The following is a 15170-nucleotide window of genomic DNA, read 5'->3' on the forward strand; positions in this document are numbered from 1 at the left end:
CCTCCCTCAGCGATGCATTAATGGTGTCAATTAGGCTGCCTGCAGCAATTTCCCTACAAGATGAAAGCAGCCAAGTTGGGCAAGGAGCCAAAGAACAGGTGGTAGGCCACAGTACCCCAACCAGCTTATCCACATCCTCAGGAGTCACAGATTGAAACTGATCCAATCTAAGACTGCAAGAGGTGTATGTGCGTGTGACACGCACAGTCACAGCTGCTGTTTCCAGGTACTTCCGGATAATGTCGGAGTGGGGCGGCAGGAGGGTATGCTGCCGCCCCAACAGGCTTCTAGTGAGATGTGTGCCGGAGGGGGAAACGTGGCGGGGGGTGGTGGTAAGTGCATCCTCCCCCACCCTTAAAGCCACCAACCCGCCTCCAGTTCTCTGCACATCCCTATCCTATTCCCCACGCAGTCCTTATGGAGTCCATACACCCTCATGCCCAACAGCACATACTTTCTACCCTATTTGATAGAGAAGGGAAGAAGTTGGATACACTAGGCAGGATGGTGTGTTCGTCTGGCTGCTCTTGTTAAAAGCTAGCAAACACCAAGCCTGTTTTTTCTGGGCTCGATACCAGCATTTGGAGAAATTAGCTCCTTTTCTCAATCAGTTCCAGCAAGACCAGAAAGATGCTGCCCTGGTTTTCTTAAATGGAGGTCTTTGAGTCGCCAAGCAACAACTACATTCATGATTCCGGATCTCTGGGGACTGCACTGTCTCTGAGACACCATGTGTGGCTCCAGGCTTCCTCTCTATCTCAGGAAGCGCACTGAAGACTTACCGTTGGGTGGTGAGGCACTGTTTGGTCCAAATACTGATGATATATTGGAAAGAGTCCCAAAACTGCGCTCTACTGCCAGATCTCTGGGCATTTCACAATCTTCATCTTCTCCATCTACAAAGAAAATGTTTTGGCCACAACACTTGCAACCTAAGCATCCGCTGTCTCATTTGTAGTGATTCCTTTCAGCAGCATCAATGTTTCCAGGCTTCCTTTTTGACTCCCAGATCTCACCCCACCCTCAGGATGAAAATACCCTACTCCAAGAGACAGTGACTCCACATCACCTCTCTCAATGTACGACACTTAGGCTGCTATAACTACAGAGGTATGGGTTCTGGTTATCATTCAGAATAGTTGCAAGACAGGGTTAGGGTTAGCCTAACCCTCGTTGTTCAGGAATATATATCACACCCCCGTCCCACCATTTCTTGAACTCCACTCACTTATTGAATCAGCACTCACTTCTTCAAAAGGGAGCCATTGAAAGAGTATATTGCAACTACTACATGGGTTTTTACTCCTGATATTTCACAGTTCCCAAAAGGGTGGTGGGTTGACACCAATCCTCGATTTGAGGGATATAAATCCATTCATCTCTTACAAGAGACTCGTATGGCGACTGTCCCCATAATTCTGCATCTCCTAGTCCCAAAAGTGTAGTGTGCTTCCATCGCTCTGAAGGACTCATATTTCCATGGATCCTCCTCCTCAGAAGTATTTGAGATTTTGCATTGGCCTGCATGCATCCCTGTATTCTGTTCTCCCCTTTGGACTGGCTTCCGCCACCCAAGTCTTCACAAAATGTATGTCTGTGGTAGCAGCCCACCTCTGTCTTCAAGGTGTGAGGGTTTTCCTGTTTATCAATGATTAACTTCTGGTGGCGCCCTCCAAAAACCAACTCCTTTCCATATAAAGTTGACTCTCTGTCTTCTAAACTCTCTAGCTATGTGCATAAATTACAAAAAAATCAAAACTTACTCCCACCCAGTCAATAGAATTTCTGGGCACTAACTCCAAATGTGCACACACTTTTCTCTCTCTTCAAAGGAGATTCCAACAGAATTGTACATCTTGCTGCACAACAATTTTGTGTGACAGACACACACACTACAAGGTCAGCGCAAAGCCTTCTGGGACTGATGGCCTCAACAGTAGCCATATTGCTGCCTCTAGCCCAACTGCACATGTGGACATTTTGCAGTCCTGGTTCCTTTGCAACTTCAGGCTCCAAAGGCACCTGATGCTAGGACCCCACAAAGTGCAGAAGGCTGTACTCTAATCGACCAAGGTGTCCAATCTCCCTCAGGTCACACCCTTCCATCAACGCTCCCCCAATCTGACCATTACTATTGTTGCTTCCAACAAAGGTTGGAGGCATCCATACTTCACCAAGTTCGGCGGCCTGATGGGAGCAGGCACATGGTCTCCAAAGGAACAAGGGCACCACATAAATTACCTGGAACTCTTGGCCGCCTTCAGAGTTCTAAAGTTTTCCAGCATTGGATCCAACATTGTCATTCTTACAGGCAATACTGTGGCCCACTCCTATATAAGGGGTCACTGCATCAAGAGCCCTGCCCCACCGTATGATGCTACTCTGGTTGTGGTGCCTAGTGTGGAAGATATGGCCACTGGCGGTCCACATCCAAGGAAAGTCCAGTACCCTAGTGGATGCTCTGAGCCAACAGGAGATTCTGCAGGGTGTTTTCTAAAGATGGGGAACACCCAGTCTAGACCTCTTTGCTACCTCCAACAATGCACAATCCCCCCACTTTTGCAGCAAGGCAGGGGTGTACCCAAGGTCCATAGGCGATGCTTTCCTCTGACACTGGGGTCAACTTTGCCTCTACATCTTCTCACCGCTTTCCCTCATCCCAAGAGTCCTCCAAAAGATCATCATGGACAGAGCGTGTTGCATTCTAGTCACCCCCTGGTGGCCAAGACAAGCATGGTTCACCACCCTACTGCATCTGTCTCATAGCACTTACCTGCAGTTACCTTCAGTTCTGTATCTACTGACATGGGACCATGGCTGCTGTCTCCCCCCCACTGTCAGCTCTCTACACTTCACAGGTTGGAAGATAAAAGCATAAAGGATTATAGTGCCCAGGTACAGCAGATACTGAAGGCTGCCAAGAAACCATCCACTCAAAAGACATATGCTGCAAAATGGAAAAGATTTACTCTCTGTACAAAACCAAAGGCCTTCTCCCCAGAAACAGCACCACTCTCACTGATACTGGATTATCTCCTCTCTTGCCTCAAGAGATACCTTCACCCACATTTCCCCCCTGCTCCTACCATGGATGTTGAAAGAGTGTATGATTCGTTGGATGTCAGGAGAACCCTAGCCTTCTACATTGACAGAACAAAGCCTTTTCGCAAGTCACATTCTCCGTTCATTTCTTATGCTGGGCCTCGAAAGGGCCTCCCCATTTCAGTGCAAAGAATTTCTTCTTGAGTTAAAGAGACCATTTCTCTCACTTACCAGCTTGCCTCAGAACCACTGCCAAGCTTCGTTAGGGAGCATTCGACGAGAGCTTTGGCAACGTCTGTGGCATTCTGCAAACCTGCAAAGCGGCCACATGGTCTCAACCAGCTACTTTCATCTAGCATTATGCTCTGGACGTGTGGTGCAGGTCCAGATGCCTCCTTTGGGGCTTCAGTGAAGCTGTACCCTCCCTCCAGGTAGGCTTGCTCTTATCCCATGTGTGATGCACATAGACCACAATGAAGAAAGGTAGGTTTCTTACCTGTAACTGTAGTTCTTCCAGTGGTCGTCTGTGCATTCACACAACCCACTCTACCTCCCCACCACAGCCTGTGGGATCTAATACCTACCGCTTTGAGCATGTGGTGGTCGCTCAGACTGCAGAGACAATTCAGGCTATCCACTAGGGGAAGCACTTCCCTACATTTCCCCCACTTTTATGGTGAAGCTCTGGAAAGAGCCAGACTCGGGCTCTGCACAGGTGCAAACCCAAGTGTGATGCACAGATCTACAGTTACTAGTAAGAAACCTGCCTCTCTCAACCTTAACTTAGCAGTCATGGGATTAGGGGACAGGTTCATTCATGGATTGGGCCCTGGTTGAAGGACAGGGAACAGAGGGTAGGAATCCATGGATAGTTTTCACATGGAGGGGAGTAAGATCTTGGGTCCACATCTGGAGTGCCGTGTCTTGGTCTGGTCACGATAAGGGCACTGTAGAACTGGAGCTGAGCTAGTAGCTGCTGAAAGGTTGTGCGTTGGGATCACTTCCTTGAAAAAGAGTTCCACTTGAAACACATCAGGACCTACCTTTTAATAAACTGCCTGTGGACCGTTCTTCTTTTCTTCCTTTGTTCCTGCCCCACCCCACCACCACCACTGTGTGCTTCCTCCAGGAAATTTAGGACCAACCAAAGGAAGTCCTTTTTCACACAGCGCATTCTCTGGCATGGAATGTGTTGATGGCCACCAGCTTGGACTTAGACTTTGACCTCCATGAATTTGCCTATCAGTGGCTAGTCCTGATGGCTTTAAACTGCCTCCAGACTCAGAGGCAAGATGCCTGTGAATACCAGTTGCTGAGGAGAGAAGGCAGGCCTTCATCTCCGAGTGCTTGGGCTTCCAGAGGCATCTGGTGGGCCACTGTGTGAAACAGGGTGCTGGACTAGAGAGGCCTGCTTGGGCCTGATCCATCACGGCTCTTGGTATGTTAGCCCAGCACTGTATGAAGCAGACCTTTTGACTGTTGTATGACGCTGAGGAAATTCGGTCTGACCAGCGCAGAATAGAGTGTCTCTGAACACTGTGCTTCTTGTCATGAGGCCTAAAACTGCATTTGCTTTTTCAGCAGCTGCATCACGCTGCTGGCTCACATGCGGCTTGTCCACCGAGACACCTGGTGTTCGTTAGGAGTTAGCCAGTCCCCCACCGCCTGCTCCCCCAAGTGCAAGTGGGTTCAGTAAGCATCCCCTCCTCCAAGTCATTGATGAAAATGTGGAGCAGCACAGTCAGTGGGAGTGTTGTGAGAGAGGGAGAATGAGCTTCTCTCCCAGGGCACAGGCAGACTTATAATTAAAATTCTGCATCAGCTCTTGCTCCAGGAAATGTAGTACTACTCTTTATATACAGGAGAACCCCATTATTCGTGGGGCTTCCATTCTGTGTGGGGGCGGGGCCTGCGGATAGTGAATCCACGAATAATGGGGCATTAGGTCTATGGGGATTGGTGGGCGGGTAGGTTCCTGGACTGCTCAAGATGGCCGAAAATCCATGGGTTTTGCCTCTGCCCCCCCCCCCATCACTCCCCAAAGTGCCCTACCATGCTGCAGAGTGGTCCAGGGCATCCCGGGGCGCAGGAATCTGCCAAAGTTTGCCATTTTGCCCCATTTTAAAAACTAAATGAGTCCTAAAATGTCCCCAAACACAAAATGACGGTTGGAAATATCCTCCCAGGTCATTTCTGGCCACCCCCAACCTGTGGATATGTGGGTTTTAACACTTGAAGACAAAAGACATCAGAACAGCCTTGCTGCTGGGTCAGGCCCCCCAAGGAGGCCCACCAGAGGCTGCCTCTGAGGAGGACACAGGCAGGAGCTGAGAGGGGCAGGCCTCCCCGTTTTTTCTTTTTTGCGTATGCCGAGGTGGATTGCTAATTACCCAGCTGTGGATATGCAAAACCACGAGTGCTGGGCCCACGATTAACCAGCTCCTCCTGTCCAGCTTTTCAATGGAAAGATCACATACAAAAAAAGTTTGTGTAGAAAAATAAGATGATGTCAGCTTTGCTTTCTGGTACACCTTTCAGCTTCATATTACCTGCTCAAGTTCTGTTATTTATCCCTTCCTGGATAAAATAACTAACGTTTAAATAATGACAGGTAATTTTATCAGGACCTTCGAGACCTTAAAGGCCAAGTTGAAGGCAGATCATGGAGAGAATCTCTCTCTGTGGTTGCTAAGAGTCAACACCGACTTGAGGGCACTTAATCAAATCAATCAATTTTTATCAGGAGCTTTCGGTTTTGAACCGTAATCATCTCGGATTCCATAAATTTGGAACTAAACCAAATCACGTGTTTGGGTATTTAGCTGACCCGTCAAGTTGCCCAGATGCCCCCCCCCCGCATCCTCTGATGGTTTCTTCCATTCACAGTCTCTGCTCCCTTTCCCCTCTGATGAACCATTTCTTCTGCTAATCAAAAGGGTTCGCTAAAAGAAATCTAATCTCAGTCGAAAGTGTTCTGCCCTTTTCTCCTCTCTTTAGGGCCCATCTTAGTGCAGGAGTGGGATGCAAATAGAAAGCCCGTCTGGCTGCCCTGGCCACGCGCGCTGCCAGCCAGCAGAGGCCTGGGAGGGCTGCAAGTGGCACCTCCTCCTGCTGCTCCCGCGTCTGCTTCTTGGGCCAGACTGATTCGCCTCTTCACGGCGGCAGCACCGCCTCTAAGTCCTCTGGAAGAACCTGAACTTCTCGGGTCCATCCCAGGGCTTCCGTGGGCTCAGATGCCCTCTAGGGGGGCCTGGGTCTCTTGCCTGGGGCAGAGGAGGGGACCCCAGGGGGGCCGGGCTCCCAGGATCATCGCAGGAGATTAGTGGTGTGGGGAGCAGGGCCTGGAGGTCTTCCGCCCAGTGCAGGAAATTGCAGCAGCCCCCCACGCAGGCAGGCACAAGGTGGACTGTGGCAGTCCTGGGGGGGGGGCTTGCCGCAGAGCCCCCTGGGGCAGGAATCCTTGAGGTGTGCAGGGGAGGAGGCGAGCCGCTTAGGCGCTCCCCCAGCGATCACAGGGACTGGGGGAGGCTGGGCGGGGGCTTTTCCTGCAGAGCGGTCCAGGCAGCATCAGGCGCCACAGGGTGTTTTGGTGGCTGTTTGCCGGCTCCAGGGCCCCTGCTGCGCCCCCTCCTTCCCTGGCGCCTCACCCTCGCAGGGAACGGCCTGGGGGGGGGCGGACGCTGCCTCTCGTGGGAGTGCCTGTGTCAGAGGCGTGGGCTTCTGCTCTGTGTCTCCGGGTGGCCTGCAGGAGGAGGCAAAGGCAGGGCCCTCTTCCTAAACACACCCCCTGGTTCCCCCAGGAGGAGTTGGGAGGGCCCGTGGAAGTCGTCTCTGGGTGCAGTGGCCGGGGTTGGGCCACCAAGGGTTGCCTGCAGGGGGCGAGATTGGCCCGAGAGAGGCTCCCTTCTCGGCCGTGTGGCTTTGCCCCCCGTCTGGGGCCCGTGAAAGGAGGGAGCTGCCGCCTTCTCCCGAGTCGGACCCTGGGCCCGCCTGCACGCTATTGCTCACGGCACTGGCTGGCAGTGGCTTTCTTGGCGCTCAGGTGGGAGACGTTCCCAGCCCTCCCTGGAGAGGCTCTTCTGGGGGCTGAGCCTGGGGCCTTCCCCACGCAGAGCAGATGCTCTTCCACGGCTGTGTGGCCCCAGACTCCACGGGGCATCTCTTCTGGCCCCCTACCAGTGTTGGCTCGAACAGAGGTTCCCAGACGTTGCTGACTCCAACTCCCAGAATCCACAGCTGCCAGGGCTTTTGCCTGGGGATTCTGGGAGTTGCAGTCAACATCATCTAGGAATCCCTGTGAGTGGAAGTACACTGCCGCTACATATTTTGTTGCATGGAGGAATGTAGCTCGTTGGGCCATTTTTGAGGCTAGTTCAGGCCCCCCCTTCTCCCCCTACCCCTCTCTCGGGCTTGTGCATGTGAGGATTGGGCCAGCTGGGGGAGGGGGGGGCGCTCCAGTTAGGCTGAACTGGTTGCTGGGCTGTCTGTGCTGGCTGCCGCTTTCCCGGCTGCCCTCTCCTCCGCTCCCGCCTTCTCTCCCTCTCTCTCCCTCTCTCTCTCTCCCTCTCTCTGTACTGGCTTGCCTGTCGTGATGTCTGCGTCTGCTCCTCTCCTTCTCAGCTCTTCCACTCTAGAAGAGAGCATTAAACAGTACGAGCAAGACCTGGCCAGGAGGCTGTACCAGGCCCGGCAGCAGGCACCCGGGCAGGGCCCTGCCTCAAGAGGCCAACCCAGGTGTGCAGAGCTCCCCCCCCCGCCCCCTGCCCCCCCCCCCGCCCCGCAGGTGGCTCATGAGCCGTGCTTTGGCAGGCAGGACCTCGCTGGCCCTCTGGCGCAGGCGGTGGGGTGGAGGTGGTGGCGGCACCTCTGGAAGGGAGCGCCTGCCAGCTGGAGACGGGGGCCCTGCCACCACTAACCCTAACCCTCCAGCCCGGCACATTCCCCAGCAGCACTGACCCTTGGCTTGGGGGCCCCACTTCATTGTATATCTAGAAGCCTCATGGGGTGTGTGTGTGAGAGAGAGAGAGAGAGAGAGAGCGCACTCTGCAACACGAGAGCGGTGCCTGGGCCACCACCGCCCAGGGGCATCTCAGGGGCCCTCCTGCCTGCAGGTGGGTCTGGCCAAGGTCTGCTCAGGCCCGCAGTGGGCTTAGGAGCCATCCCAGGCGGCAGCAGCAGCTCCTGCCGTGAGGCCCCGCTGGTGGAGTTGGGGTCTGCCAGCCCCCACCTGCAGAGAGCAGAGGCCCTCTTGGCTGGCCAGGCCTCCTGGGGCGCTCCCGGGAGGAGCGGGTGGCGTTGCTCCGTGCTGGCTGTGGGTGGGAGCTTGGCCAGGGCCAGAGCTGGTGAGCGAGCTCTGGGCCCCACAGCGGCCCTGCTGCCGGCCAGACTGGATGCGTGGGGCTGCAGGGGAGCCCCCTCACCCCCTCCTCTCCCCTCCTCCTTCCTGGGCAGGATGAAGTCTCTGGAGCAGGACGCACTCAAGGCCCAGATGGTGATTGCCAAGTCCAAGGAGGGGAAGAAGCGCAGCACCCTGGAGCAGCTGGCCGAGTCGCCCTCCCCGGCCCCCACGCCCTCCCCCACCCCCCTGGAGGGTAAGTCTCTTCTCCCCGCCCGCGCTCACACCCCCTTGCCTTGGCCGGCTCGGCCTGGGACGGGAGCTGCTGCCAGCCTGAGCAGAGAGAGAGCCGCGGTCCCAGAGGGGCCCACCCACACTTGGGCTCCTTCTTCTTCTTCTTCTTCTTTTCCAGACTGCAGTTCCCGGATGATGGCTTCCCCAGGCAGGCTGGTAGGAGGCACCTCCACAGAGCATGCTGCTGGGAAGATGGGGGGCCCTGCCGTTCGGGGCTGGGGTCTCCCTTCCTTTCTCTGAGGCCTCCTGGGGCCCCGATGGTGGCTTCCACTTGTCCCGGGGCAGGGCTTGCACCCCCTCCCTCGGCTCCGTCATGTGCTCTGTGCCAATGTGGCGGCCCACGGTCATCCCCGACACCTGCCTGCTTGGCTTCTCTTCTCCTGCTTCTCTGTCCCTTCAGCATCTCATTCCTGAGAAAGGTGGGAGTGGGACGCCTCCCCCCCCTTGCCAGAGTCTCCCCCTGCCTCCCGCCCTCTGCCCTCCTGATGCCATGGGCAGTCCAGCACAGGAGGAGCCCCCTGCCTCGGAAAGCGGGGCTGGCTTGGGCAGAGGATGCCTGGGGGCCAGGAGAGCTCACGCCAAAGCCAGCAACCCTCCTGCTGCCCCCTGGCCCAGCTCTTCCCTCCCAGGGCCGAGGTGCAGGGGCCGGAGTGAAGCGGAAGGCCTTTCCTCCCACGCGCTCATTCTGCCTCTTTCTCTCTTTTTCCGCCCCTGCCCGCCCGCCCGCCCGCCTGCCCTCCCCCCTCGCTCGACCTTTCCAGTCTGTGCCTGAAAAGAAGTTTCTCTACAGGGAATTTGCTGCCATTCCTTCCTCCAAACCAGTTTATGAAATCCAGGTACAAGCTGCATGCGCTGGGTAGAGCGAGCTGGGAGACCAGCGGGGGCCGCTCCTGCCTGGCGCTCTGTCACCTGCCCAGGCAAGGAAGCCCCCTCCCCTTCTGGGCTTGGCTGGCCTCAGGCCGTCTCTCGCCTGCCCATGCGGCGGACAGCCCCTCTGGGACCCCCGGGCGGCCCTGGTCACAACTCAGCTGCGTCCCCACCAGCTCCGGGGCCTGTCCAGCGTGGCCTCCGCCTGGACCGCTGCAGGCCGCTCCTTCCGGGCAGAAGGGGGCAGATGGGCCATCCTGGCCAGCTGCTGGGGGGCGGAGGAAGGGGAGGCATTGGCCGTGCTGCCTGCCATGTCTGCGCGGCCCGTGCCTCCGAGAGCCGGAGACACAGCAGGGTGGGCAAGCCTGGTCCTCCAGCTGTCCGTGGACTACCACAAACGGAGCCTGGGGGAGATGGGAGTGTCGTTGCACAGCAGCTGGAGGGCCTGGCTTGCCCAGCCCTGCGCTCGGCCCTTGAGCGCTGTTCGCGTGACCCCCTTCTCAGGCCTCTGGAAGAGCCCAGGCCAGTCAGTGTGTGTTGGGGGTGGGGGGCTCGGGGGGCTCCCTGGTGCTCTGGGGACCAGCACTGCCAGATAGTCACTGGCCACGTGAGGCAAAAGGCAGCAAGCCCTGCCCCCCTCCCTGGGTGGCCTCGCCTTCCAGGCCCACTGCTGCTGAGGGGAGAGAGCGGCTCATCTGCGGGGGTGGCGGGCAAGCCGCTTGCCGCCTCAGCCAGCTGCGCTTGCTCCGCTGGCTGGCTAGTGCCCCCCCACCAAGTTTGCCCACTTTGTCTGGTCCACTTGGGGAGCAATGTGGACACGTTCATTAGTGGATGATGGGGGTTGGGATGGGGGAGAGAGCGATCTGGCCACTAGAGCAAGTGCCGTGGACTGGCGAGGAGTAGGAGAGGGCCACCACCACTGACCGATAGCTTCAAGCAGGGAACTGGTGGGGCCAGCAGGCAGTGGGGTGAAGCCCATGGAGAGGGTGAAGGGGGGTCAGGCAGACGGGGTGGGGCTTGTGGCCGGTGCCTGCAGTGGGCGCCCTGCAGTGCCCCCTCCCCTCGTGTGTGTGTGTGGGGGGGGGTCCTTTGGCTCCATAATAGGCGGTCGGGGGAGTCTCGCCTTCAGAGCGTCATCCCTGGGGAGCGCATCTCTTCAGGCCTAGGACAGCGTCCAGGTTGCCTCCAGGCTCCAGCAGAGTCCCAGGGCGCTCTCTCTCTCTCTCCCCCCCCCAAGCTTGCAGGGATTTCTGGCAGAGACCCCAGATGCGAGCTCCTCAGATCTCTTCGCGGGAGCGTCAGGGCTGGCTGCTCTGTGTGGGGCTGAGAGTGGAGTCGAGGGCTGGGAGAGGCTTTGACCTACTGGCCCCAGCCCTAGGGGGCGGGGGGGCAGGACGGCGAGGGGTCCTCTCACTTCTGGGTGTTCCAGGGTGCCGGCAGCAGAGCATCCCCCCCACGCACCCCGCCTGCTCCTCCCAGTGTGCCCCCCCCAGCCCTGTTGGCCCAGTCACCAGACTGAGGAGACGGGGGGGGGGGGTCCTGCCTCCTGAGTGCCGCTGGTGTGGCCAGCGTTGGGTGGGGCAGCCCAGGCTGAGCCTCCTCCTTCTGCTCTGCTTCTCCAGACTCCGGATGGCGGGGACTCCTGTAGACTTCTCAGCTACGCCAGCAGCCCAGGTGAGCAACTCGGGGAGTCCCCCCGCCTAGCCCTCGGGAGGCTCCTGCCCCCCCCCCGCTCCTTTCTGGACTGAACAGTCCCCTCAGCAGCCAGGAGGGAGGGGCAGGGCCCCCTTGCGCAGCCTGGGGGGGAGTGCTGTCACCTGGCGGCCGAGGGCGATGGCGGGGGGCCCGTCTGGCCTGGAAGCTAGGGGGGAAGGGGCCCTGGGCAGAAGGCCCAGCCCGGGCTGAGGAGTGAGCCCCTCCTGTGCCGGCCAGCCAGAGAGCAGGGCTGCCTGCACGGGCTGCCCTTGGCACAGAGGGGTCGGGGAAGGGCCCAGGCCAGAGGGAGGTGGACTCCTTCCCCGCTGCTGGGCCCCTCCAGCCGGCCTCCTGCTTCCTGCAGTGGCCCAGCAGCTGCCCCTGGGAAGCCCCCGCAAGTGGGGCAAAGAGGGCATCCGCCCCCTCCTGCTGCTGGCCCTGAGGGGAAGGTCCAGCTCTCCAGGCTGGCCGCCCCGGCCTCCAGGGGTTTGTCTAGACTGGGGGCCATCCCCACAGCCGGCGGCAGCAAACACCACGTTCTGCCAAGATGCGCCGCTTTGCAATGGCTGATGCCAAGTGCTAAGAGGGGGGCAGCCGGCGGCTTGCCTTCTTGGGGCGGCTGTGAGCCTGTGCAGGACTGGCTGACTTCCTCGGAGGAAAGGAGAGCAGGGCCTGCAGGGCCCCCAAGTCCCTCTGGGCAGCTGGTCTGCGGTTTTGCCTGGACTCAGCTGGCCTCCCCCCCCCACCCGCCAGCACGGCAGGGGGCTCCTCGCCCTCCTCCTCCTCCTCCTCCTCCTCCGCTGCTGTCCTGGCTGTGCTTAAGCAGGGCTCCCCGCTCTGGACTCTGGCTTGGGAGGTTTTCTAGGGCAGGTTTGAGCCCCCTGGGAGGCAAGGGCTTGCTGTGTGGCCTGAAACACGCCTGCAGCTGTCGGGCCGGCTTTGGCCGCCTGCTGCCTTCAGAGCACTCTCTCCACCCCCGCCCTCTTGCAGCCCGGCTGGCGTGATGGCAGGCCCTGCCCGAGGAGGGGAGAGGGAGGGGAGGGGAGACCCTTGCTCCGTGGGCGTGGAGAGGGAGGGGGCCCTTGTGTCGCCCCCCCCCGGGCCAGCTGGGGAGAGGGCAGCCAGAGGGCTGGAACCCAGCAGCGGAGCCTCTGAGCTTCAGCCAGGATGGGACGGGGGGGGGAACGGGGGGGCAGTGGTCTGATGCCATCGAAGGCAGCGGCCTGTTCTGGGCAGACTCTCCTCCTCCTCCCCCCCCCCCCCCCGCCGTGGCAGAGAACCTGCTTTGCCTGAAGGATTGGCAGCCGGAAACTGCTGCCAGCCGGCACAGGCTCCAGCGCCCCAAGGGGGGGGGTCTGGGTGGGGGGCAGTTGGGTCTGTCCTGTACCCTTCCTTGCCCCCTTCTTCTGCCTAGCCCTGAATGGACCGGGGGGGGGGGCTGCTGTTTTGCTCCGAGGGGAACTGCCGCCTGCCCTTGCTGGGGGTCTCACCCTGCCTGCCTGTTCCCCTCTGCAGCGAGCCCCAGGCAAGAGGGCCCAGCGGTGGACCGGGAGCTCCTCGTGGCACACGACCCCCCCACCCCCAGCGCCTCCCCCTGTGAAGAGATGGGGCTCTTTGGCGGCAAGCGCAAACTCCGGCACGCGCAGCCCAGCCTGGAAGCGGCAGTGCCCACATAACGGACCGGCCCTCCCCGGGGGGCACCTGAGCAACCGAGCCGGGGAGTCGTCGGCTCTGCAGACAGCCAGCAGGAAGGGGAGCCGCGGAGGACACTGGACAGAGGCCCCACCGCTGCCTGAAGGCCCTGAGGCCGCCCCTCTGCTCTGCTGGGCCAGATCCTGAGCCAGCTGGGGCCATGGATGGCAGCTGGGCGCTTGGGAGCGGGGGGGGGGGGTGTTAGAGAGAGAGAGTGTGTGTGTGTGTGTGTAAATATTGTGCGAGTGGGTGCAAGGGAGCTGCAGCCGCTTCAGGCCAGCGTCCTAGTTGCCCTGAGGCCCAGGCCTTGGCTCCAGCTGACATTTGCCAAACAACGTGTGGGTCACTCCCGCCTGCGTGTCCTGCGCCCTTCCCTGGTTCGAGGCTGAGGTGGGGGAGGCACCGTGCCCTAGTGCAAGAGGGGTGTGGAGAGGGCGGGGCCCCTTGCAGCGTCCGGGCACTCCTCCCCCCTCCTAGAGAGTGTGGGTGTCAATGCTGTGCCTCCGTGCCGGGGGGGGTGGCATTGGCAGAGCAGCCAGCCCCCTGGGGGACACGGGCAGGAGGGGGAGGGGGCTGGACAGCTGCCGGGTGGAGCCGTGTGAGAGCGAGCGTAGAGCTGTGTTAGGCTGTGGCGGTGCAGGTAGAAGGTGCGGAGGGGGGGCGGGGAGAGGGGTAGTCCTGGGGAGGGTGGTTGGGGCAAAGGAGGTTGGTGGCGAGGGCTGGGGGGGCCTGAAGGGTGGCCCCCTTCCCTCTGCAAGGAGCCCTGCTGGAGAAGGCGGGGGCTCCGAATGAGGGCGGAGTGGCAAAGGTGCTCAGTGCCTCGTCATGGCTGGTGCTGAGAACCAGAGAGGGGGCGGGGGGGGCTAGCCAGCTGACTACCGCAGGGCAGGGCGCGAAGGCTGATCATGCCAAAATCGGGGGGTCTTTTTAGCAGAGCTCAAGTGGGTTTGGCTTTAGGGCCGTGGCGAGGGGGGGCTGCCCTCTCTCTCCCCCCTCCCCGGCTGTCCTGGGCGGTGGCTGCTGCTCCATCCACCACTGCAGCGCTTTGGTTTTTATCTAACTTTAGGGTTTGCTTTTAATGAGCAATTGGGGGTCGATTAGCCAGGGTGTCAGTGACTAACTTGTGACTTCTTTTGGTGCTGGGCTGCGGCATGTCGGTCTCCTCTCCCGGGTCATCCCCCGGGAGATCCGGACTGTAACTAGTGACATTTGTACAACCAAAGAAATCTATTTTGTGGTTCAAGGACAATAAAGTTTACTTTACCTTTTAGAAATGCTGCTGCCTCTTTGTGCCTCAGCAGCGCCTTTGCACCCCCTAACCCTGGGAGCCCCGATCCGAGGGGTGTCTGCCTGCCGGGCTGTTCCCCTCCGCCACTGGCCACGGGGCTTGGCTTCCTGCGTGACTCTGAAGGCCTCAGAGAGCCTTCCGGCCTGGGGGAGCACGTCCCAGCGGGCAAGGCAAGAGCCCCGGTCGGTCAGGGGAGGGAATGCCCCCACCCCGGGAGCTCTCCCGCCTCCAGGCAGCCCTCCTGGGGAGAAGGCGATTCTGGCCCCTTCCCTGGAGCTTCTCTCTTAACCTTGAGGTCTGTGACCCCCAAGTGCCGGGGCTGGGACTGGAGGACAGGCAGCCTCATTGTGCTGCTCTGAACAGCTGGTGGGTGGGAGAGGGAGACAGTCAGCTGGGGAGTATTTTCTCCCCCCCCCCGCCAAGTTGAGAACTGCTGCTTGAAGCAGCAGTGGGGCAGGTGATGAGTGAAGGGGGGGCACTTGAGCCGTGGCGTCTGGCTCCTTCGGTGGAGCCAGGATGGTCCTCTTGGGAGAGGGAAGCCAAGTCCAGAGCAGTTGCTCTTGCGTTGCGCACCAAGGAGAGGCTCCTTCCGGAAGAGCGTGCCTGCCACGGACAACCCCCCCAGCCCCACACAAACATCCAAAGTTGTCTTCCAGGGGCTTTGTTGGTTTAAAGTATTTCCACCCTGCCCCTCCAGTACAAAACAATAAAAAAATTAACAAAAGTCAAGAAGTTAAAAGACCAAGCTAAAAGTTAGAAGTAAAAAGCTAAAAATGAAGAAACCTACCAGATCCAAGGAGCAAATAAAACATGTAAAAGCCCCACTAAAAAGATGCATCTTGAATTGTTCTTTAAAAATGCTGAGGGGGGGCTTCTGGGAGGTCGTCTCAAAGCAGAGGGGGCCACAACCCCAAAGACCCTGTTCCTAGTCTGCACCAGCCGGCTCTCGGTCAGGGC

General features: G+C 59.1%; 1 protein-coding gene across 14 annotated transcripts in view; it reads left to right on the forward strand.

The window, feature by feature from the left end:
- The window catches only part of SCRIB (scribble planar cell polarity protein), a 111083-nt gene extending 96884 nt beyond the window's left edge, over window positions 1–14199 (forward strand). For 11 of the 14 annotated variants that reach the window (XM_053245733.1, XM_053245730.1, XM_053245731.1 and 8 more), the window contains 6 exons: window positions 7663–7776; window positions 8494–8633; window positions 8790–8827; window positions 9433–9507; window positions 11161–11212; window positions 12749–14199. In XM_053245733.1, the coding sequence (XP_053101708.1) occupies window positions 7663–7776; window positions 8494–8633; window positions 8790–8827; window positions 9433–9507; window positions 11161–11212; window positions 12749–12909 (580 nt within the window). In that variant the 3' untranslated portion in view covers window positions 12910–14199. Of the gene's footprint in view, window positions 1–7662; window positions 7777–8493; window positions 8634–8789; window positions 8828–9432; window positions 9589–11160; window positions 11213–12748 lie in introns of all 14 variants that reach the window. The other 3 variants (XR_008306168.1, XM_053245732.1, XM_053245734.1) reach the window with 3 other exon arrangements.
- The last annotated feature ends 971 nt before the right edge of the window (window positions 14200–15170 follow it).

The sequence above is a fragment of the Hemicordylus capensis genome, chromosome 4, assembly GCF_027244095.1.
Source record: "Hemicordylus capensis ecotype Gifberg chromosome 4, rHemCap1.1.pri, whole genome shotgun sequence".
Taxonomy (NCBI): Eukaryota; Metazoa; Chordata; class Lepidosauria; order Squamata; family Cordylidae; genus Hemicordylus; species Hemicordylus capensis.